This window comes from Podarcis vaucheri (assembly GCF_965113315.1).
Source record: "Podarcis vaucheri genome assembly, chromosome: 17".
Taxonomy (NCBI): Eukaryota; Metazoa; Chordata; class Lepidosauria; order Squamata; family Lacertidae; genus Podarcis; species Podarcis vaucheri.
This window is the reverse complement of record NC_138755.1, coordinates 2,849,235-2,874,201: the sequence shown is the minus strand read 5'-3', so window position 1 is coordinate 2,874,201 and position 24,967 is coordinate 2,849,235. Positions and strand designations below refer to the sequence as shown.

The following is a 24,967-nucleotide window of genomic DNA, read 5'->3' as shown; positions in this document are numbered from 1 at the left end:
CATGGCCCTAAAAACACCATTGAGTTCATATTTTAATGTTAATGTGTAGAATGTGGAAGAGAACCATTTTAAGGCAAACAGGTATACTAGTTACTGTTGGTTTTGCATACTGATTACAGAAAAGCAAAGTCTTTTCAAGGCAGTTCAGTACTTAGATGTGGCAGGCATGATCACTGCACACACTGGTGTTTGTCACTTGTAGATAACATACAGATGTTTAAAGTCATCTGTACAGATGTTTAATCTAATACACATTAATTTGTCAATCTTGTTTTTTAGGCCTTGTTCTTGCTTTGATGTTAAATCTATGTGTGACTTATACCACTTCAGACTGAAGATGGAGGCTCATGTGAACCATCACCACCCAACTGTTCTTCCCTGTACACATGTCATTGTTTGCTGATAACCCAAAATCTGCTACCTAAGGTGATCAGCCATTTGGTAGGCTGAAGCAAATTGCTTCACATAATAGATTTTGTGGTATCATTAAGGGATAGTGACCTTTCAGTTATATTTTTACCCACTACCAGAAGGGCATTGCTTGGATTTTACTGTAGGAAATGATGGTGTGTGTATGCACAGGTGTCGCCCCACTTACATGGGGGTTACATTCCGGGTCCCCCCCCATAAGTGAAATCATGTAAAGTGGGAAGCAGCCTCTAAATGCCGATTTCCTCCTCTCCAGCTCTCTCTCCCATTCTCTCCAATCCAGACCAAAATATTTAGGGGCTGGAGGATGCGTGAGAAAGCGGCTGTTGCTGTTGCGCTACCCCTCACGTCAGCTGTTAGGTGAGGAGGCTGAGCAGCGTAAACAAAGCCCTGCTGCTTCTCCGGTCTCTTTGGGGCTTCCTCTGCCCTCTCTGACATCCTCTTTGGGCTCTGGGAAGAGTCTCCTTTCAAGCCACAAGGACTTTCCAGCTCTCTCCTACCATTTCCTGGTGTGATTCTATTTATTTATTTTATTTTATTTTATTTTATTTTACTTTTTATTTTATTTTATTTTATTTTATTTTATTTCCTGGCACCCTATGTATACACAGTTGCGCATGAGTAGAATGTGTGTAAGTGGGGAGATGCCTGTAACTTCAAGTTTAGCCTTTAGTGGCTTGTGTGAAAACCAACTTACCTGAAGAACCCAGAGCCAGCACTACCCCACTTTGTTAAGTACTGTAACAAAGTAGACTGTGACAGACATTGTGATCACCACCACTGCTGAGTATGCAAACAGAATGATAAACAGTTCTGTGTTCCCCCTCCATTTCCTTCCTTTGTTTACGTAGTTTTCATGAAGAACCCAGAGAACTTCAGGTTTTTGTTTGAGGTAGACAGGCAAAAACTACTGAGGCATTGCAGGGCTACTGTCCATTTAATTACATGTTTCCTGTATTTTATTACTTCCCATTGATCAACAGAAAGCAATAAAGCAGGACTTGCAAATGGGATACTTTATTAACATTAGACAGAACCTTTGCTGACTGGGACAGATTTGTGAGCAAATGTGGTGCAAGAATATTGTCCATTTGAAAGGCCATTGCAGGATATTAAAACACTGCATTAAATGTGATGTGTAGCCTTTGTCTTAATTCCTTTTTTAAGCTAATAATCAAAATTTTAATTGGACCAAATGGCTCTGTTTCTCAAAAAAAACTCCCAAAAAACCCTTCCTACTACTATGTAACATTGATTTGGTCTGTGGTGTTTCAGAAGGCACTTCCACTTTGCCAAAGCCTTCAGATGCAGGATAGAGTAGCAAGCTGGAAGAAGATAGTGGATGGCAACTCTCAAGGCATCACCAGCAGCGCCATTGAGACGGCAGTTCAAGAGGCTCGACGGGCACAACTTGAAATCTATGTACTAGTGGTTGGCGTGCTCTTGTACCTTTAATAGTTGTACAGAAGAGGAGATTTCAGCAGATGTTCCTTGAATGACAAGCTATACCCGCTGAAATCACAGGAGTGTGAAAGTGTAGAATTCCTATCCTATTTTTTCATTTGGCCCTGCTATAACAGGAGGAGGAAGAAGATGGCTGGTTAAGCAGATAGGGAAACCACAAGGGCTGGGGGAAGCAACAGCTCTAGAACTGAAGTGACAGCCAGCCTGTTCCCTCAGTTGTGGGCCTGGAGAGGGAGCAAAACGCTCCCACTACAGGGGCCAAAAACAATTCCCTTGACTTGAAGCAAGGTTTCCCTGTGAGTAACTATCTGCTCATGACTAAGGGTCTGCTCACAAGCAAGTCAAGGTAGCAGGAACTGGGTGTGACTGGCTGGGGAGAAGAACATGGGAGTAGCCAGATTTTTTGTTGCGGGGCAGGCTTTTGTTAGGGCGGGACAGAACCTCAGTTAGTTAAGTATTTTTATTGATGTTTATTGATTTGGGGGGGCAGCTTCCCCCCTGGCTCTGCCCATGGAGAAGAAGGGGAGGCCGAGGAAGAAATTCTGCAACTAGAGAGAGGTGGAACCCTTTTCCTGCTGGCTTGGGCCAAAGAGGCTTCAACCATCTCCTTGCTCCCTCGCATTGTCCTTTTAGCACTTTGGGAACAGTACAGAAATTCAGAGGCTTCTTGGAAATCTTCAGGGTTATTGTGATGTGTGAGGTCTAACCATTCTGATCTGTTGTATGTTCCCTGGATAATGACAAGTGACTTGCCTATTTTTTTTTGTCCTAGTTATATCAGGGAAAGCACAAGCAGTTGTTTTTCTTGCCTTGGGATAGATTCACAATGTTTGTGTTCCCTTGAGCTATGTCTTCTAAAAAGTGATGGTAATACCGTGGTACCTCGGGTTACATACGCTTCAGGTTACAGACTCCGCTAACCCAGAAATAGTACCTCGGGTTAAGAACTTTGCTTCAGGATGAGAACAGAAATCACGCGATGGTGGCAGCGGGAAGCCCCATTAGCTGAAGTGGTGCTTCAGGTTAAGAACAGTTTCAGGTTAAGAATGGACCTCCGGAACGAATTAAGTTCTTAACCTGAGGTACCACTGTAATTAAATAATAGAAAAGGTAAAGGTAAAGGTACCCCTGCCCGTACGGGCCAGTCGCGACCGACTCTGGGGTTGTGCGCCCATCTCACATAAGAGGCCGGGGGCCAGCGCCGTCCGAGGACACTTCCAGGTCACGTGGCCAGCGTGACGAAGCTGCTCTGGCGAGCCTGCACCAGCACAGCACACGGAAACGCCGTTTAACTTCCCGCTATAAAGCGGTACCTATTTATCTACTTGCACTTAAGGGTGCTTTCGAACTGCTAGGTGGGCAGGAGCTGGGACTGAACGACGGGAGCTCACCCCGCCGCGGGGATTTGAACCTCCGACCATGCGATCGGCAAGTCTGAGGCGCTGAGGTTTTACCCACAGCGCTACCCGCGTCCCTGTAATTAATACTTATTTCTAAAAGTATGGAGAAGGATGAACATGTGGCATCCATCTTGAGCCTTAGGATAGAAGAAGTGATTATTTGTCCAAGGGCAGTGGTATCTAGAAATACAGGATTTTGGTGACCACATAAAGCATGGGAGCTTAAAGCAGAAGAAGAAGAAGAAGAAATGGATTAATTTTTGCATTTTATTCAGTGCTAGCATTATATGTGACATTTCACAAAGCATAAGGGTCCCTGCACTGAGGAGTTTTCAGTCTGAAATTCAGCATAGGGGAAACAACAAGGGGAGGGAAGTAGAAGCATGGGGTAAACAAATAACATGCCATTGTTTCAGTTGTACATGGTTTGACTTAGTTACAGACTGAGTTACAGAGGGCATGGGAACTAAGGAATTGTGCCAAACGCTTAATGGAAAAGATAGATTTTGAGAATGAATTTAGGAGACATAAAAGGCATCATACAGGTGTTCTGGGATGCAGGTCCAAGCATATGGGACAGGAAGGGAGAGTTTTGTTGTTGCAAGAATTTGTAGCAAGCACTTTGACTACAGTACTTTGAAAGCACTATGTAAAAGACTAACTTCTGTTATTAAACATTTTAAAGCATTGGCAACTTGATTGATGTTTTGCATATCCCATTGGTATTTATGTAGTTGGCTTGGAGGGAAAGAGTGTTGAGATTATTGGGAGTAGGACAGATGAAGGGCAAGGGTTCATAATGTTTTCTTTTTATTATTGCAAAAGTATTTTTCTTCTAATAAAGTAAAAAACAAAATTATAAATATTTTTATCAAAATATTTAAAATGAATATTAAAAGATGCATGTGCAGAGGGAAGAAGTAAAGACAAAATGCTTGAAACTTGTTTTGTTTGCAGCCTCAGATGGAAGCAATGTAATCTTTGTGGTCTCTTGATTCTACTGATGATAGTATATAAAGTGAGCAGATGGTATCAGTGGAAATCCCCACCACCCTTCACCTGCAGGATTGTATTATATTTGTAACTTGCTTTCTCAGGTGATATTTCTAAACTAGGGTGGAAACAATCACAGAACCATGCTCTGTTCTGTGTCTCGTGTTGTAGACTGAATCTGGGTGAAGACAGATAACATTTCAACAATGATCACAGCAACCTCTTCACTAGTGGGGTGTAACTTACCTTAAGTGCACATATACCATTAAGTTGAATGCTGGATTATTCTCCCTTCCCCTCATGCTTCAGACAGCTATCTACTTTTCATGTTTTTATGTTCATCTTTCACATGAACTCTCCTTTCTTGGAGGTTTTTAAGCAGTGGTTGGAGGGGCATCAGCCATGGATGCTTTAGCTAAGATTCCTGCATTGCAGAGGATTGGACTAGATGACCCTTGGGGTCCCTTCTAACTCTACAATTCTATGATTCTATTCCTCTCCCCGCCTCCCAAATAATCTAACAACTTTTCAGATTTGCTCTGTAGAGGTCATGGACACTTGTTAATAATTTTTCCCCATTGCAAACTAAAGTATAATGAAAACTTGCAGAACCATTTTTAAGAGTTTGTCTCAGGATGGAAAAATATACATGTGTTTTGAGGCTTCTGTTTTTGAACGTGCCTCGGAAGTTGAACGGCTTCCGCTGTGTGTTTTTCGATTTTCTCAATTGAATTTGCAGATAGCCTTTTGCACCTTGGCTTTTTAATGTTTTGGAACTTGAATGGTCTTTCAGAACAGATTATGTTTGAGAACCGAGGTACCGCTGTACCAGTTATCTTTGAAGGGGACAAACCAATGATAAATGCTCCTGTGCATGCCTCATTGAAATGAGCAGGGACTGCTTTTGATCAGCTCCCATTCATTTCAATGGGGCTTGGATAGAAAAAGCTTCTGTTGGATTATGTCTTAAAATTTCAAGCAAAGGGCAGGGACAAAAAAATAGCAGCGCAGAGAGGCAGGCAGAGAGAAATGCACGCACATCCATGAATTCTGCCAAACTCTGTAAGCATCTGAATCTCTTCCACATCCTCCCATTTTGTTGATGAGATAAGGATCAGTTTATCAGTCCCCACTTGCTTTGTTGGGTGTTCTGGGCCCTTTCTTGGAATTACTGTATGTTCAATTAAGTTACATAGCACCCAAACCCAGAGCTTGAGAATTTGTCGTTATGATTGTGTGGGCTTTGCACTAACACGTAAAGAGCAAAACTCTGCAGCAGGGTAACCCCAGTTCTACAGCAAACAAAGCTGAATACTGAGACACGTATAAATTCTACAGAATTCCCATATATTTGCTTATTTGGCAAAAAGTATTCTGCTTCTGCTACATCGAAGGAAGAAGAATTTGGCAGGATACTGTCCTTTCCCCTGACAAGTAAATATTATTTCTCCCTATGCCTTTTGAGCTTTCATCAGACATTGGCAGCACAGCTTCAGGTTTCTATTTGCAGCCGTAAGGGTTAGAAACTTGATTTTAAAAAATAATGCAGAGTTTTGGAAGATGCTGAATTCTGAGCTTTTCCTGCCTTTTTGTGCTATACACATAGTTCAGACATGGCTATAGGACATATGGAAGTTGTGTTTGATGATGCACTCTAGATAGCTGCACCTGTTGAGGAAGGCAGAAGTAGTTCAGTAACCCCTTAAATCTTGCTTTCTCTTGGGGATGCGTGAAACTACTGCTAACTACGTAAGTTGGTCTTAATGCTTCAGAAAGATTTAAATGACAAGAGACTGGTAGTTTCTCCAGTAAAGCATTCAAGGTTTCAAAGACCCACATTAACCTGAGTGTGGCAGTTAGTTTCTAAGAGATTGTTACTGAGGCTCAAGCATGCCTGGAAGCCATATTTTTTCTGTTCAGTAAACCCTGTCTACCCATTCCCCTTCCTAGACATTTAGAGTTGTGACTGAAATATATGCTGCACATGCCGTGTTAGAAACTCAGCTATATAAGCTAATCACCAAATGACACCTTAAACCAGTGGTTTTGAACCAGGGTGCCATGGCACCCTGGGGTGCCTTAATGATGGTCAGGGGTGCTGCGGGCAACATTGACCTCTGTCCCTCTTCCCCTCCCTCCTCTGATATCCTCTTGTGCCTCTGCCTCCCAGAGGCTTGCACAGCTGTTTATTGCAGCAGCCCTGGCTTTGTTGCCTCTGGAAGGCACCTCTGTTTGGGGTGTGGGGAGGGTTAGCTCAGAGGAGTCCAGGATGGCAGCAGCAGCTGCACAGAGAACTCTCAAGGAGACGAGGCTGAGGGAACACTCCCAAGGGGAAGCTGTTCAAAAAAGGGTGAGAGCCTGCTAGCTCTGCAGGCAAGGCGTGACATAACTGGGCTCCTGAGCCCCTCAGGGGTGTCGCAGGAAGAATGTAGTTGCTTAAGGGAGCAGTAGACTCAAAAAGGTTGAAAACCTCTGCCTTAAACCTAGGTTACAGTTGCCACAATGGAATGTCTAGGTGCCATTTTTTTTGTAATGCTGTTTATTGTTGTTTTTGTTGTTGTTGTCATAGGGATTAATTTAAGAGTGCGGTGAACCATGTACTCCTTGGAGAAAAAAGGTGATGCATTATATAAATGCAACAACTAAGCTCTTCTGCTTACCTGCTTAAGAAAGCTGGAGAGGCCACTCCGATGGAGATGTTAGTCACCAACCTTTCATTCAGAGATCTCCACAGAGTCGCAATTTGACCAGTGCCAGTAGCAACATGTGCCTGGTGCCTGGGGAATTTCAGACACTGTGCACATGTTCAGATGCACTCCAGCTACCTTTATTACTTCTTTACCTGCTCTGAACCTGAGTTCTGGTGTTGAAAGCACATTCTAGGATAGAATTGTAGTGGGATCTAGCTCAAATTAAGAACACTCTTAAATGTTTTCTGGGCATGGATTAGGATCCTCAGGTTTTATTGCAGGATGTCTGGGATGGCAAAGGAGCCTTGACTCAGAAGACTGTGTCTGGAGTGGATAAGGGAAAGTGACAAAATCTTCTTTAAATATCATTTCAAAATATACTCGCAATGCGTTATCTGTCTGTGGTTCAGTTGAGATGCAAGGTGTTTCCATGGGTACCCCTAAAAAATTTAAATCATTTTAGTCATTCTCATTATGGGGTGCAACCTCACCACCCCATGATGAACCCCTCAATTAATTGTTAATGGTGAAAACAGAAAGAATCATCACCATCCCCCCTTTTCCTCAGAAGAGCTAATGAAATTGGCATTTGACAGGTAGGAGAGTTCATGGATTGCAGAGGCTGTCCAAAATAGGGAGGCTTTGTCCAAAAATGCATGCACAGTTTTAGATAGTTGTGTACAGTGTGGTAAATGAGGCTGAAGTGGCACAATCTGTTCTATGCACAGAGCAGGCTGCTGCTACCACATACCAAGTGAGAAAGAGAAGCCCAGCTATCTTGTTGGTTCTACAGAATGCAGTGAAAACATTGCTTGCTTCTCTTCCTTGAGTAACAAGAAGAATTTGTTTACCTGCCCAAGGTTGGGTCAAACTAGGCTACCATGCTAAGAGAATGAGGTTGTCACCTTCCTCTTTCCACCTACAGTGCCTCTGTCTTTAGGCAAAAGGCTTTCCACTTACCCTGTTTTTTTCTACAGCTACATCCAAGTAAGAGTGGAGGGGTAGTATTGGAAGTGGCAGACAACCTGTAGAACTTTCTTTCTCCTTTGCATTTTCCCATTATGGGCCATTATGGATACACTTTGGTGGAGTTCTTAGTCTGGGCATATAAAATCTAATTTATTTCTACTCTGTAAATTAATTGAAGGTAAAGGTAAAGATAAAGGACCCCTGACAGTTAAGTCCAGTCGTGAACGACTCTGGGGTTGCGGCGCTCATCTCGCTTTACTGGCCGAGGGAGCTGACGTTTGTCCACAGACAGTTTTTCTGGGTCATGTGGCCAGCATGTCTAAGCCACTTCTGGTGAAACCAGAGCAGTGCATGGAAACGCCGTTTACCTTCCTGCCAGAGCAGTACCTATTTATCTACTTGCGCTTTGATGTGCTTTCGAACTGCTAGGTTGGCAGGAGCTGGGACCGAGCAACAGGAGTTCACCCCGTCGCAGGGATTCGAACCACCAACATTCTGATTGGCAAGCCCTAGGCTCAGTGGTTTAGACCACAGTGCCACCCGCCTCCCATAAATTAATTAGAAACCTGCAAATTCAAAAACTTGCAATGTTTTTTAATATAGAAGGCTGGATTCAACTAACTGGTTGTATTAGTGTTATGGAAACCTCACTTGGTCTAACATGCATAAGCCAGGTTACTGGCTGGGGTTCCATTTAGATCTCATATAACAGTTACACTGGTTGCCAGTTCGTTTCTAGGCCCAATTCAAGGTGAGCATGTGACTGTTTTAAAGTCCTAAACAACTCAGACACCAAATAGCTGAAAGACTGCCTCCTTCCCTACAGACCCTCTCAGGTGTAAAGATCAGCAGAGGGGCTCCTCTTGGTCGTTCCTGTGCCCTCAGAAGTTTGGGGGACAACATTCTCTGTGGCAGCCCCTAGATTCTGGTCCTCCCTCCCCACAGAAATGTGTTTGGCATCTTAATTACACAAGGGATGAATGCCTAATATGCTCTTCTTTACCCTGACTTTTGGCATTTGAGTAGCATATTTTTAGGGCCCACCCTTCTGTGATTATAAGTTGTTTTATACTGTTTTTAACATTGTGTTTTAATTTTGCAACCTGCCTTGGAACCTAGCATCTCACTTTCTGTGTAACCAACATAGTATACACTCCATGGAATAAACTTAAATGTTTATTTAAAGAGCTACTTGTGTCACCTTCATGTATGAGGAATGTAATGTGTTAGTCATAAATCCATGGATCTGCTTTGACAATTTCCATGAACTCCAAAGCTGATATACCTTCAAGATGGCCTAAGTTGCTGCAGCAAATATCTAAAAGTTGCAGGTATACCTATTACATTGTTTATGTTGAAGATACTTTTTTCTTGAATGGAAAAAAGCAGCCTGAAATAATATCTGTACAGGCCAACACCCAGAATTATCTCAGGCTTTATAACAGCCCCTAGAGGAAAGTATGGTCTCTAGCTTAAAGCAAGCAGTGTTTGGGCACCTGAATTCCTGAGTTCTGTTCCAAAACAAGAGAGCTGTGATACAGCTGGAGAGTTCTACACAAGTTGTGACCTACCAAGTTTATCAGCCACTGGTGGTAACTTGCCCAGTGCTGGGTCCGCCGGTCCACCCCCAGCTGTCCAAGTGATCTGCAAAACCAGGAATTTCAATGAACCCCTGGAAATCTGCCATACTTGGTTGGTGGGTTGTATTTGATCTGTTTGTTGAAATGTATTTTGCAAAATCTGTGAATCTTGTCCCCCAATTTGAAGAAGACTGAGAAGAGAAGGGGATGTAAACATTTAATCTGTGTCAAACTTACTTTTTCCATTGGGTGATAAGACGCAAGTTACTAACTTATCACTGCCACTCACACATGTCTGCTCTCACTGTCTAGAAATCCTCACAGACAGGCAGGTGACACATTTGTTCTTTACCTTGTCTGTGTTCCTGACCTCAACCTTTCTCCTCTGTCATCTTCAGAAAGGTTTTGATTCCCCAAGTGGTGATTTGCCACAGTTATTTGTCTACACTGGTGTGCGTGAAGCTTTTTGTTCGTTTGTATGAAACTCCTCCTACCCTAAGACCCCGTACAAAGTCTTTTCTCTAGATTCCTCTATCCAAGGATGGAGTATTATCTGCAAGAAGAAGAGCCTTAGCTGTCCATCCACATAGTCTTCATTTCCTAGAGAAGGTTGCTTGACTCAGTCTTTTCTGCACTTATGGGGATAGTCAAGACATTCCTCTTCAGAAGAAATTTGGGCTGCCAGGAAAAACTGCTTTATGCTGTTGCTAAAGCGATCTTGTATTACTGAGTTTCAAATTTTTTTCTATCAATTGCTTTAATTATTACTGTATCGGATCCTGCTAGCCACCCCCAATTTAAAGAGAGTGCACCCACCTCACTGTACGCCAGTTATACGAAGTTTTTCAATTTACCACAGACTATCATATGAGGGACTTGTGTGAGGGGAAACTTAATGATTTGATCAAACAAACAGGAAAAGTTTATTAAACAAAGAGAAGTTTGTGAAACAAAATGGGTCAGGAAATGGGTTCTCTCAAGTAGAAGTTAACTTATTACTAAAATGAGGTAAAAAGATATCACAGGCTTAAACATAATACTATAGGCACAGCTCTTCTTAAACTTCAGTTGCTAAAAATCAGGTAGATGTTCTAAAATATGTGGTAAGATGCTTAAATCAGTTTCTGTTGCTTAGCTATGACAGGTGGCTCCATGAAATATTTTTATTATGACACAGCTTCCTTCACAGATGAATACCCTGCTTCATGAGCAAGAGGCGCTTTTCCTCAGGTAACCATTCACTTCACAATCCCACTCCTGAGGTATTCCAAAATGGTATAAGAGAGCCAGGGGATTACCTCCCCCCTTGTTACTGGCTTGGGAGTCTTCTGGGCCTCGGAGAACTGGAGAACTCTCCCCCCGGCTAGACTGAGACCAGGCTCATCTTCTCCCGGCTCGCTCAGCCCTCCCAGGACACTCCTGTCTGTATGTCTTTCCAGACCCTCAAGATGGTCTCCCTTTCTAAGCTGCGAGGCTCTGTCCTCAGGGTGAATGGTAACCCAAATCTGAGCCAGGTCTCCCTCAGTCCAAATCTATCCCGCTCCCCCCGTCTTGCTGCCTAACTCTCATCTCAAATCCAGCCCTATCCGTCTCCCTCCCAAGATGCTTTCCTCCCGGCTCTGTGGCGAGGTGCCCTTGGAGCCAATCAGAGAGAGGCTCCAGCCCTCTGGTGGAATTTCAAGGGGACTGCATCACCAGACTCTGTCCGCCACAATTACTATTTTTGATTTTATATTATTTTTGAGGCATGGAAGGGTTGAAGAATGAGGTAGAAATGTAGTAAATTATAAAATAATAACAAGAACTTCAGCTGTTTTAATCCTCTGATGTGATTAATTGACCAAAGACTTTTCCATCGGTTAAAACTTTCTCAGGCCACTGCTCCTTTGGTTCCATAAACTCATCCCCAGTGACCCCTACCCTATAAAGAAACATTATTCAGAATAGGAAGATAATGACAATTAATTGCACACTTATTCAAAATCCAATTAAAACAACTTAATTTAGTTAATTCAACAAAATTGATGAACTTGATGAACTCCGCTGATACCAACTTTTCAAAGTCTGATAGTCATTTACACCTCTTTCCCCCTTGCTGACGCCTTGCCTCTTGGTGCCCCCCCCCTAGGTAATCCAACCGCCCTACAGGTCGTGGTACTGCCCACTATGTGTTAAAACATGCCCCTGATTAACTGCAGCTGACTTCTGAAATAATGTTAATTGTTTTTAATGCAAATAATTTTAAAAAACCTTGGGTGGCAGAAACCATCTTAGAAGAGACATCTGCAGCATCACTTCTCTCTCACACACGGGATGGTGCTTGCTATGATATTTGCACATTTTCCCATTTTATTAGAACTGTTTTATCTACGTGCAGATTTCATTGATTAAAACTCACAAGATGAATTGTTTATTGTCCTGGTGACATCTCCCAAGGGCAGGGCTTCCCTAGACTAGGCCTAGCTCAACGCTAGACAAACAAACAAACAAAATGTGCCCCAGCTTATCTCATTCCACAGTACTCTCCCACCCATCTCACCATGTGATGATTCTGACTCCCAATGCATTTCTGCTTGTGTACATTTATTAACATTACTAACAACCCAAAAGTGCAGTACAGTAGCAGGGTATTACACCATACTATATACAAAGCAAACCAACAATAAATAATAAGAGAAAGAAATGGTGACAACCCAGTCTAAACAAGGCATCCATATTTCCCAAGCTGCTGTGGATGGTGAATGCTGAGCATCTAAGTCCAGAGCATAAAATAAAATCCCACCAGATGACATAAAAGCATTATGGGTCCTCCATCTCCCTGGAAACATTCAGTTCATGTGTGATTTTTTTCTGCAATGGCCAAAGTCCATGAGTTCTTAAGGCATTTATCAAACTCCATTATTAACAATTAAAAATGGACTGGCAAGTGGGTAGAACTTGTACCACACAATTTCCTTCAAACTATGGCATGTTTCTTTTCTTTGCCTCAAGCTGTTCTATTTGGATCCCTTCTGAAACTAGTAAGCAGCTCCTGACCTCACTGCAGGAAAACAAAGCATTTTTATACCACTTTGAACTTGCAGCGAAAGCTGTATAAAAACAGGGCAAGTAAATACAGTCGTACCTTGAAAGTTGAATGGAATCCATTCCAGAGGTCCATTTGACTTCTAAAATGTTCGGAAACCAAAGCGCAGCTTCTGATTGGCTGCAGGAAGCTCCTGCAGCCAATCGGAAGCTGTGGAAGCCCTGTCAGACGTTCAGCTTCCAAAAATAGTTCACAAACCAGAACAGTTACTTCCGGGTTTGCAGTGTTTGGGAGCCAAAACGTTTGAGAACTAAGCTGTTTGAAAACCAAGGTACAACTGTAAAATAAGCACAGGAGAGAGCGAGAGAGACTGTTGTTCTTCAAAGGATCTCAAAGGAAGGCATATTGGAATGTGCATGGAATCCTATAATGCCACCCCCCTCAGCAAACCCCAGAAAAATAGTTTTTTTTGTAATAATTTGTGGATGCAGCAGGTATTATAGGTATCTACTGGTTCTGGCACACCAAAACTCAACCAGACCTATTTTCCTGAAAGCAGGCCAGTCGGTCCAGCAAGTATGAATTCAATTCCACTGCCCCCCCCCCCGATGAAGTAGGATTTCCATGGACGTACTGTGTATGGGGTGTTAGGGGAGGGGTAGTACTTCTGGCGGGGGACATGTGGTGCTCCTAGGGAAGTTTGCCCACTTTTGTCCTCACCCTGCACTCACCTGTGGCCCGTTGAAGCTGCCAGCACACGTCAGCAGCTACACCCCAAGAATGGCTTCGACTGGCCGGCTATACCAGGTGAGGGTAACCAATGGGTCTCAAATTCTCATGAGTTAAGGACTTCTCCTGCATGTGAGGACAAGCTCTGGCAGATTGAGCGGACAAGAGCAATAGTGGGTCCAGTGGTCAAGAAGGCGGTTTCTGCACGTGCTATAGAGGGAAGTGAGGGGCAAATGGGGCTCACCTGGGAAGGTAGTCCATCTAGGAGAAGGAAAACTCTGATCCTAAACCTCTGCTGCCTTGCAGGACATCTTTGGAAGAAGAAACGGCTAAGGAACAAAGCCTCCACAAATCTGGAGTGGAGTCCCTAAGATGCTTGGATGATGCCTTGTACGCCTCCTCCCAGCAACTCCTGCAGCTAAGCTGGTGCCAAATGTATTGCTCTGTTTTCTTTTGAACCACACCAGCACGGTCTTGTTGTCTGGGCAGCCCTGGGCCTCTATACACTTCCCAGGCTTGTGCCTCAGGGACGTCACTTTATTGCTGCTGACGCAGTGGTTTGACTTCACCCCCCCGGAGGCACACTCCATTGTCTCTCAAGACAGACGGATATCAACAACAACTGTACCTTCTTGGTACATTCCACAGATAGGGGTGGGGGTGGGTTTTAAAGACATTGCTGCAGGTTACTGCTCACTGAACTTCTCTTGCAATTAGTGAGATCATGCTCAAGAGATTATTTTAATAATCTGATTAAAAACAACTACACCACAATCACTGTTGGTTCAACAGACAAGATTACCAGAAGACTGGAAACCTGAATAGTTCCTGCTTCAGCAGGCAGAGCCCACTGTAAGGTGGAGTGGAGGTGTCTGTAAGGTGAGGATGAAGAACAGTTTTTACAAAAATGGGTTTGGAAAACTTTACAGGGATATTAAATATTCTAGGGATTTGGTGACAGAAAGCCAGTGTGGTGTGGCCATTAGAGTGTTGGACTAAGTTTTGGAAGTCCAGGGTTCAAATCCCCACTTTGCCATGAAGTTCACTAATTGACCTTCGGCCAGTCACTGCCTCTCAATCTGGCTTACCTCACAGGGTTGTTGTAAGGATAAAATGGGGAAGAGGAGAACTATGTACTGCCACCTTGAGCTCCTTGGAGGATAGGGGGGATATAAATCATATCCCCCCCCTCCTCCTCCGCCTAAGGCTGCTGCTGCTGTACTGAGTTGGGTCTTATACCTTTGTGCCCCTAGGAAAGGTTGTTGCCACTGCAGTTGTTCCCTGAGATGCTCCAATTTTCTGCTTTTGTCTGTGGAGACATTCTAGGAACTGGGGCCCTGTTCTGCTGCTTCCCCAGACAGATGAAACCATAGACTGCTTACACATTTCCACTCTTACATCTAATGAGCAGAAACTGCCACAGCTGTTTAACTGAGCCCTTAAATCCTTCCCCTCCCACACCTTGCAGGTAGACAAAAACTGAAGGTCTTAACTGGTTTCTAAAGACACAACTTTTCATCCGATTGTTTGCTCAGATCACTCCCCCCATGTTGTACCAAAAACCCCGGCATGAAACTGCTTTCACTTTTCTAAGAACTTGGTTTGGTTTCTCCAGCTGGGTTTTCAGAGTTTCATTTGCAGTTGATATGACAGTTAAAACAGTTTATAAAAATGCAGCGAAAGAAAGAGCAGAGAGTGAGGGGAGAACTTGTCTCCCCACTTTAAATATATTGCCAGTGTGGACATTTTATGCCATGCTGTTTTGAGTGCTGCGTAGATCATATCCACAAGGCTGAGGATAGGTTCCCTTTTCTATTGGCCTTTGAACAAGGCCTCATCCAGACAGGTGATTTGCATGCTTTTGATCTGATTGTATTATGTTTTTCTAGAGTTTGGAGTGTCCCAAGGATAGAAAGGAAGGGCCCAGTTTGATGTAGATGATGAGTGTGTATGCGTCTCCATGTACTGGTTTTACATTTAGAGCTGCTGCATGATTAATTAGGTCATCACGTGTTCCTAGTGTCCTCTTTGCTCAGGATTGGGATTGGCAATTACAATTCAACATGGTTCAGATGCTGCTGCCTTATGGAAATCTACATATTGTGGGAAATAGTTTACCCATGGGACTTCTGGGAGAGACGAATGGTGATTCGGTTGTCTCTCTGTTAGCTGCAGTAGACAGAAGATAATTACATGGTGATTGATAATAGTCAGACACATAGTCTGGCGATTAAACCACTCTGGAGATGAGGGGTTAGTGTCTTGGACAGGAGTTAGGACAAAATGGCAAGCTGAGTAGTAGTAGTGGTTGTGGTTGTGGTTGTGGTTGTTAATACCACACACATCTGGCTGGATTGCCCCAGCCACTCTGGGCGACTTCCAACACATAAAAACGTAATAAAACTATCAAGCATTAAAAACCTCCTGATGGAGTAATGCCATCATGCCCAAACGTCACATAATCCCCTTACAGGCTCTCTTTTTAAAACATCTTTGGGACAAAGAAACTGTAATGAGAGACACCCACCCACACCCAATCTACTGAGGAAAATCTACAATTTGAAAATCTGTGAGTACTACCTTCTGTTGTTGAGAAAATAGAAAGGAATTGAATTGTTAATGTGTCTAAAGCAAAGTGGAAGGCTTGATTTATGGTGGATAAGGAAGATTTAAAGGGACAGTAGGAATTATTTACTCTTCTCTACCACCAATTGGTGAAATGGAAAGTTAGGCGGCCATCATTAGCCGTGAAAAAGGAATCTTTTTGTTTTGAGATAATGCATCTGCAGCTGTGATTTTAAGGGGAAAACATTAAAGTGGATTGAGTGGCTAATAGAACATTAAAAAGCATCCTGTATGACAAAGGTACTTTTGGATCAACCAGTGACCATTGGTATTGTTAAACAGTTGATGGCTGAACAATTAAAAATGATCAGATCAATGTTTGATCAAGGTGAAGAAAATGAACCAGAGGAATATGAAGTAGAAAGTGGAAATGGGGAATACCTCAGCACCGCCTCCCCCTGCATATCCAAAAGGAATTCACCAACATCACAAAGATAAAACTCTGCCACACCAAATTCAGGTACCTGGGGGTACAAATAACCAGAAACCTCAACAAACTAAATCTCCACAATTACAAGATCCTGTGGTGACAAATCAACAAAAACTTGAGGAAATGAAACAATACCAACTTCACTCTTAGAAAAAAATAGCCATGATCAAAATGATCTCCCTCCCAAAATTAACCTACTTATTCCAAACCCTCCCAATCTGGGTTCCCCCAACCCAACTCTGGAAGTGCAGAAGAAACTACACTAGTTCATTTTCTCACATAAAAAGCCAAGAATAATCCCCAAATACCTGCACCTTCCCTCCTCAGAAGGAGGATGGAGAATCCCCAGCATATTACATTGCCAACCAAGTATGCCACATAATCCAATATATTCTAGAAGACGAGACGAAACAAAACAATGGGTCCACTTTGAGAGCGACATCGTCAAAAACACCCCCATGATAGCATACCCATTTCTCCAAAACAAACTAAAGAAAATCCAAAAAACATTAAACAGGTTCACACAGCAAACTCTCCCCAGCCCTACTAACCCCCCCCCCCGGCTCATCACCCGCTATTCCAACACACAGCACAAAACCTCCAGATAAAAACCTGGCAAACCAAAGGCCTACCCTGTATAAAAAGACTTCTACAAAAACAACAAACCCATACCAACACAAGAAATACAAGACAAAGTAGGGGACACCCAAATACCCTGGCTAACACACCACCAGCTACACGCCTTCTTAAACAATCCAGCAGTAAAAGCAGCAGCCACTAGGCCCTTGACCACCTTCAAAAACCTCCTGACAGCAGAGGGACACGGCAAAGGAATGGCGTCTACAATATCCAAAATACTGCTCCAAAATCCCTCAAACCTCCTTGACACAATCAAAGAACAATGGGAGCATGACATAGGCTATGAAATCAACCCCACCCAATGAACTGGAATGTGGTCTAAACCTCCCTTTAAATCCATCTCAGCCAAAAGAAGGGAACTCTGAAACTACAGATGGTACCTAACACCACAGAAACTGACACTAATATGCCCAGGAACCACACCAAAATGTTGAAGAGGCTGCACCTCCACAGGCCCATATCTCCACATGTGGTGGGAATGCCCCCAAATCTAACCCTTCTAGGCATCAGACCTACAAGAGATATGCAAAATAACTAAACAGAATTCATCCCAGAACTGGCCCTACTGAACATTTTCCAAGATCATAATGACCACTCACATTATACAGAGCTTATAACCCACCTACTCTCAGCAGCCTGAAGCCTCAGTAGCCAGACCCTGGAGAGTCCTGTCTCGAGTAAACATGGACCGCTGGTACCAAATGGGAAACAACCTTACTAGAAAAGCTAACCAACAGACTGAAACTGACATGGGGACAAATAGAATAGGACTCTCTCACCCCAGTATGGCTTCCCTTTATCTCATACACAGCCCAACAAGACGACGGCAAGAATCCACCAAAAGCATACAAATCAATTTCGCTAATTTGACCCAACAAACCCTCCCCCCCTTCACAAATGCGAACAAACCTCAACAAACCATCCACACCATGGACTCCCCCAATCCCTCTCATCCCTTATGCTATGATGATATGATGGTTATGATACTCCCTCTGGAAGAAGATTGTGGGGGAAATAAAATGGAAGATCCTAGAGGAGGAGATTGGGATACGTTCTAGACATTACAGGAAATGGAATACAGCAGGAAATGGAACTGAATATACAGAACTGGACGTGATCTAGTGAATATATAATGGGGGTAGACAAATACTGGCCCACTGTGTGATCACAGAGGAGAGACTTTAAAATAGACATGGACAAAAGAATGTCGTATTACTTAATATGAAGTAATGGTGCTAGGAATTAATGGAGGTAAAGTTAAAAGAAAAAATATGGTTAAAATTTTACTTAATATGAAGTAATGGTGGTAGGAATTAATGGAGGTAAAGTTAAAAGAAAAAATATGGTTAAAATTTATAAATAGGAAACCTATCTTGGACTTTTCATAGGAAAAATAAATTAATCTTTCTGAGAATCCTTAGCCTAAAATATAATTGTTAAATAGAAAATGAAGATGGATGTTTATATGGACCGAAGGTTTTTAAGTAATCAGTTTTATTTTTTTAATAACCGGCAGATGGGAAATCAGAAGTTCTTTTGTGTCTTTCCCCCCTCTTCTTTTAAATTTTATTCTTCTTTCTCTCTCCTTTTCTTTATTTTTATCCTCCTTTCCTTCCTTTCTTCTCTTTATACTTATTTGATTTGTATCTTCTGTAGTAATTTTACTGTATTATGGGAAAATCTTAATAAAATACCTTAAACAGGAAAAAAGGAAATGGTTTATCCATTTGTCTGTCTGTTCTCTATGCAGTGGCGTAGCGTGGGGGGTGCCAGGGGTGCCGGCCACACCGGGCGCAACATCTGGGGGGGCGCGAGTCCAGAGGGAAGGGACAAGTTCCTTCCTCTGCCGGGCTCCCCGCCGCCACCGCCAGCCTTGCGCCCTAGCGCGCGCGCCCCCCGCCGCTGCTGCGGCTGCGCTCCACTGACTGCTCGCAGGAGGAGCAGCCGCTGCAGCAGCGCCGATGCCGCCACCGCCGCCGGGCACGGGCAGCCTCCGCGCCCCGCCGCCGCCATCCCCTCGGCCAGCTGCTTCTGCCGACTGGGAGGGAGGAGAGCTCCGAGGGGCCTCGCCGCGCCCTGCGCTCCCCAAAACCCTCCGAGAGGAAGCCAGCAGGCGGGCGAGGGTCTCCCGGCAGAAGGGGGCGCCGCTGGCTCCGGCTCTCAGCCGCGGGGGGGGGCGAGGACGGAGCACGACTGGAAGCCCCCGGACCCGGCCGGGAGGAGGAGAGGCACTCGCCAAGCCCGGATCTGGAGCTCCACCTACAGCCCAAGGAGAGGAGGGGGCGGGGAGGTGCCCGAGGGGAGGGGGCTTCGGCTGCAAATAATAAATTCAATAAATTCCTGCTGAGCCTTTGGGGGGGTCCTTGGCTCCTTCGCTGGCCCCCAGCCCCAGTGGCGTAGCGTGGGGGGGTGCAGGGGGGACGGGCGCAACATCTGGGGGGCGCACTCGCACTCGAGTGCTAAAATCCACGGGTTAGGGGGCGCAAATTACTTGCCTTGCCCCGGGTGCTGACAACCCACGCTACGCCACGCCAGAGGTGTCTATGCATTCAGACACCTCTTGAGAGATAATTGCTAGACTGAGAGTTCCAGAGGTTGGGGGGGGAGGGACAGTCTTTGTCAGTGTTGGGACACTGGGTACCAAGATGGCAGACAGAAATGTCATTTTGGAATGACTTCACCCATTTGGGGGATATAAGTTCATCTGTCTCCCACAATATCATGCCAAACTCAGCATAAAGGTTCCTGATGTGAGGGCAGTGAGTTTTATTGTTATTTGGATGGTGTACCATTTTGATTAAGATGGCAGACTAACACATGACTTTACCTGAATTTTGGCGTGACTCATAAATTACACAATCCATTTAAAAATCACAATATATTTTGGGTTTCTAAAAATTCCCAGGTAGTTCCAGAAGTTACCCACCAGTATATTAATAAAGTATGTTCACAAGAAAACTTTTAAAGCTACACTGAACTCAGGTTGCAGCACCAACGTTGCTCTAGTAAAAGCAGTTATTTGTGTCATGTTGGTTCCCACTGGTTCTTGGGGCCAACTTAGCAATGGATGTAACTTAGAACTGCACTCACTTGTCTGTCTTCTTTCTCGTTACAGGTCAAGTGAAAACGAGCTGCGAATAGAGGACATAGCTCAGACAGTCTGCACTGAAGGTAGGTCTTCCCTGGATGTTTCTGGTTTGGCAATCTAAAGCTGGTCAGAAAATGGTGCTGGGAATGGGGTGTGCAACTCCATAGGATAAAAGGTAAAGGTAAAAAGTAAAGGACCTCTGGACGGTTAAGTCCAGTCAAAGGTGACTATGGGGTGCGGCGCTCATCTCGCTTCAGGCCGAGGGAGCTGGCGTTTGTTGACAGGCAACTTTCCAGGTCATGTGGCCAAAATGACTAAACTGCTTCTGGTGCAACGGGACACTGTGATAGAAACCAGAGTGCTCAGAAATGCAATTTACCTTCCCGCTGCAGCTGTATCTCTTTATCTACTTCGCCTGGTGTGCTTTCGAACTGCTAGGTTGGCAGGAGCTGGGACAGAGCAACAGGAGCTCACCCCGTCATGCGGATTCAAACTGCTGATCAGCAAGCCCAAGAGGCTCAGCGGTTTAGACCACAGGATATATAAAATTGCCTTGTACTGAGTCACACTATTGGTTCATCTAACCCAGTGCTGTCTACTCTGATTGGAAGCAGGTCCTTTCCCTTTCTTCTATCTAATATCTTTTTAACTAGAGATGCCAGACCTGGGATCTTCTGCAGTGAAGGCATGTGTTCTTACTCTGAGCTAAGGCCTCTGCCCATAAGAGAAGGAGATGGATGTGATCAGGTGAAGCACCATTATCTTGCTGCTTCTCCAGTTAATATTGTATTCTCTTGAAGCCAGAGGTGGCAGGCCATGAACGGAAGAAGCCTAGGTCAGACCCAGGTATCCCTCTCATTCATTATCCTGTCTGTAGACATTGGCCAGCCAGATACCACAGGGGCATTCCAAAGCAGGGTTTGATGGAAGTTACTCTTTTGGCCATCATTACTTGAAGCCACCAGTGAGCATGTCCTGCTTGTAATTATTTTTAATGCTGCGGATAATCAGTGTAATTCAACTAAGTTTAACTCTGAGTAGACTGATTGAAATCAATGGACCTAACTTACTCATGCTCATTAATTTCAGTGGTTCTGCTCTGAGTTTAATACCACCCAATATTGCTCTGGTTTCTCTTCAGTTTGTATATATATTCTGAAGTGGTCAGTCCTGCAGGTTAATTACTTAATTACCTGTCATATGAAAATATTTCCTTTCCTAGCAAACACGTTCAGTTCTCCTCAGTTACTTCAGTGTTAGTGTGTGGTTCCCCGCCCTCCTTTACTCACTCCAACCTGACTTCTCTGTGGTGGGGGTTATGCATTTATCAATCCTCTTTCTGGATATTTAAAGCACTTTGCACTGTCAGAGTTGCTGATATTGGATATCTAAATAAAATAAAATAAAATAAAATATAACACTTCACATATGCTGTCTTGGAACAAAAATCCCACAAGGTGTGCCAGTATTATGGTTCCATAGAGCTGAACTGTATTTTATACCTGACATGGGGCTGCTGCCAAAAATGGCAACCCTGCGTCAATGTTCTCCATGAAGCATAGGATCATTTTGTAGTGTCTTGACATCATCATTTCAATTCATTGGCTGCCCCAGTAGGGGTGGGAAAACACATGATGTTATCACAAGAATTCATAATATCATAGAATTGTGGAGTTTGAAGGGACCTTGAGGGTCCTCACGTCCAATCCTCTGCTATGCAGGAATCTCAGCTAAAACATCTATGACAGATGGCCATCCAATCTCTGCTTAAAAACCTCCAAGGAAGGAGAGTCCATCACCTCCTGAGTGAATCTGTTCCACTGCTGAACAGCTCTTACTTCATGTAGAGAAATTCATGCAGAGGTACTGCTGGAGATGTCTAAAGTCTCCTGTTCTGAGACTAAGATAGTTAGCAGTTTGAGCCTACTTAAAAAGCTCAGAGCTGAATTTGGGATCTTTGTGGTAGCCACTACTCTATGCTAATTCCCAAGGAATCAAATGCTTAATATACATGAGAGGTATTTATTGTATATCCAAGCAGACATATATGACATTAGCAGCTTTTTCTCTGAACTCCAAGTGATCCTTTAAATTTCTGGTTTGTGTATTCTGTCTCATTAAAGAGCAATTTTTAATCCTTCATTCACTGTTGGCTGTGGCCCTCAAACATCTTATTACTAGACTAGCCCTGTGGACGCTGATGGGACTCCTCCAAAGTGAGTGCCTGGAGGCTAGTAGCTATGATATAGTATCTGACTGGAGAACCTCTGGGAAACACTTAAGGTTTCCTATTTCTAGGCTCACATGTAGAGGGATCTTGTGTTATGCCATGCCCTTCATGGCAGCCACACCCCTGTGGCAGCCATTTTGTGAGCAGTGCCCATTGCATTTTCTCAACATTCAGAATGTGCCCATTGGTCCAAAAAGGACAGCAGTCCCTGATTTAAATATTTTAGTTAAATGTTTTATTTCATTTTTTTTATATGCATTTGTGTTCAAAGACCTTCTGGTACGGTACAGATTTTAAAAATCTACACCTTGAAATAAATAGAAATGAGATTCTAGTGCAGTCTGTTAATCAAGTTATTGCCCAGCCCATTAATTGCATCTGTGCAAGGCCCATTTAATCTATTTGAAGAATTTATAAGCCACTCATTATTTAAAAATATCATGGCAGTGTACAATAAATCATTAAATACAAAGTTCAGACAATAAGGATACATTCAAACCAGCATGAGTAATTTCCAACAATGCTGCCCTTAAAAAGCCAGGGTGAATAAAAATAACTTAAGGAGGTACTTAAAAGAACAAGTGGCTGGCACTGCCCTCGTTTCCAGGGGGAGCTTAGTCCTAAAGATCTGCCTCAGATCTAAACAAATTTTGGGGTGTGTTACACCCATAAAGGGCCTCACTTGATGACCTATGGGGTATGAGCAGGATGACATAGAATGATGTGAGGTTGTACAGCAGCAGCACTTGGCGGATTATACGAAAGGCTCTGCTCTTGGGAAAGGCAAATTCTGTGAGAAGAAACACCAAATATTGGGGCCTGCAAAGGGAAGGCCCTGCATTCTCTCAGGAGCTTGTAGACTGAATAATTGAAAATAGATCATAACATTGCAAGCTGTATAATCATTGCCAGGGTGATGGCTCAGCCCCTGCCCTCCAAGCTGCTCTTGCTCTTGCTTGTTTTCAGTTTTCATTTTAATAGAGCTGTTCTGCCCTAGAGCAGTTCTAAGAAAAAGAGCAGTTAAAAAATTAAAAATCCACCCTTCCTTCTTTCATTTTGACTGATGGAAACAAAATCAGAGTAAGAGGTGTAGCAGTATATGGTACCTTGTGAAACATCACTACATACACATAAAAAGCCACCACCTGGTTGCACAATGCGCTTTAGCTGAGTAACATGCAGTTTTATATTGGATTTACTTCCCTTATCTGATTAGCCTGATATTCTGAATTTAATGAGGCAAAACAGGGGGCTGCCAGTTGGATGAGGAAGATATTACATGCATAATATACACACAAGTAGCTTCAAATCCATATTAAACTCCTGTGTGGATGAGCCCTAACATAGCTACGCCTCTGTAAATTGTGATACTTTTAAGTATGTCTTTGTAACCAAAAGGGCCAGAAACCTATGGGTTTTAAAAATATATAAATATAAAAGATGAAATTGTCAAGAAACTGAACTCTGTGCCCAGGAGCAAATTCTATGCTCTCAGAGGTGTAGAAGTACCCAGATTGTGCCCAGCAGTTCTGAGGCTGGGAGTTGCACATATTACTGAAAAATGTTGCCTTTCCTTTCCTTTCCTTTCCTTTCCTTTCCTTTCCTTTCCTTTCCTTTCCTTTCCTTTCCTTTCCTCTCCTCTCCTCTCCTCTCCTCTCCTCTCCTCTCCTCTCCTCTGCAGAAAAGAAAACTGACAGAGGCTTGGCCAGTGAATCCCTAAACCTTCCTGTTCTGCAGCCCCCACTCTCAATGACACAGGTAAGGAGTCACAAATCACTCTGGAGAGCCAATGCTCAAGTGCAGGGGTGGGGAACCTGTGGCCCTCCAGATGTTGTTGCTGGACTTCAGTTCCCATTGGTCCCAGCCAGCATGGCAAAAGGACAGGGCTTGTTGATGGCTGCAGGTTCCAGCATTGTGCTGAGCCTTTGAGGAGCTTCCTGGGGAGCTTCCTTTCTGCTCCCTCCTCTTGATTAACGCTTGTGTCCAGTTATTCAGATCCACTTACAGTTTGCTCCGTCCAAACTTATCTGCCAAGATAAGAAACAAGCTCCATGACTTATTCATCGCTGCAACAGTGTTGTGAGTTGAAACCAGTAAATGCAGTAATACAGTGGTACCTTGGTTTTGCCGAATGTAATCCGTTCTGGAAGACCGTTTGAGTTTTCGAAACGTTCGAAAACCAAAAACTCAAAATGGAAGCCTCAAAACGGAAATCTCAATACGGAAAACTCAGTACGAAGGCCACATTTCCGGTTCAACTTCCGAGGCGTGTTCAAAAACCGAAGCATTTACTTCCAGGTTTATGGCGTTTGAGTTCCAAAATGTTTGTCAACGGAGATGTTAAAAAACTTTGGTACCACTGTACTTAAATACTAAACTCAATACAGTGGTACCTTGGATTACATATGCTTCAGGTTACATATGCTTCAGGTTACAGACTCCGCTAACCCAGAAATAGTACCTCGGGTTAAGAACTTTGCTTCAGGATGAGAACAGAAATTGTGCTCCGGCGACGCGGCGGCAGCACGAGGCCCCATTAGCTAAAGTGGTGCTTTAGGTTAAGAACAGTTTCAGGTTAAGAACGGACCTCCAGAACGAATTAAGTACTTAACCCGAGGTACCACTGTATATGCTTCTTTATAACCAATGTGGGGATCTGCAGTTGAGGCTGAGGGC

At 43.7% G+C, this 24,967-nt stretch overlaps 1 protein-coding gene across 1 annotated transcript in view; it reads left to right on the top strand.

Annotated features, from left to right (window-relative positions):
- PPP1R3F (protein phosphatase 1 regulatory subunit 3F) overlaps positions 1-24,967 on the top strand; it is a gene marked incomplete at its 5' end in the record, with an annotated part of 39,460 nt that overhangs the window by 1,636 nt on the left and 12,857 nt on the right. Inside the window, 2 exons of the mRNA XM_082205810.1 lie at positions 20,089-20,144; positions 23,973-24,049. Of these exons, the coding sequence (XP_082061936.1) occupies positions 20,089-20,144; positions 23,973-24,049 (133 nt within the window). The remainder of the gene's footprint in view (positions 1-20,088; positions 20,145-23,972; positions 24,050-24,967) is intronic.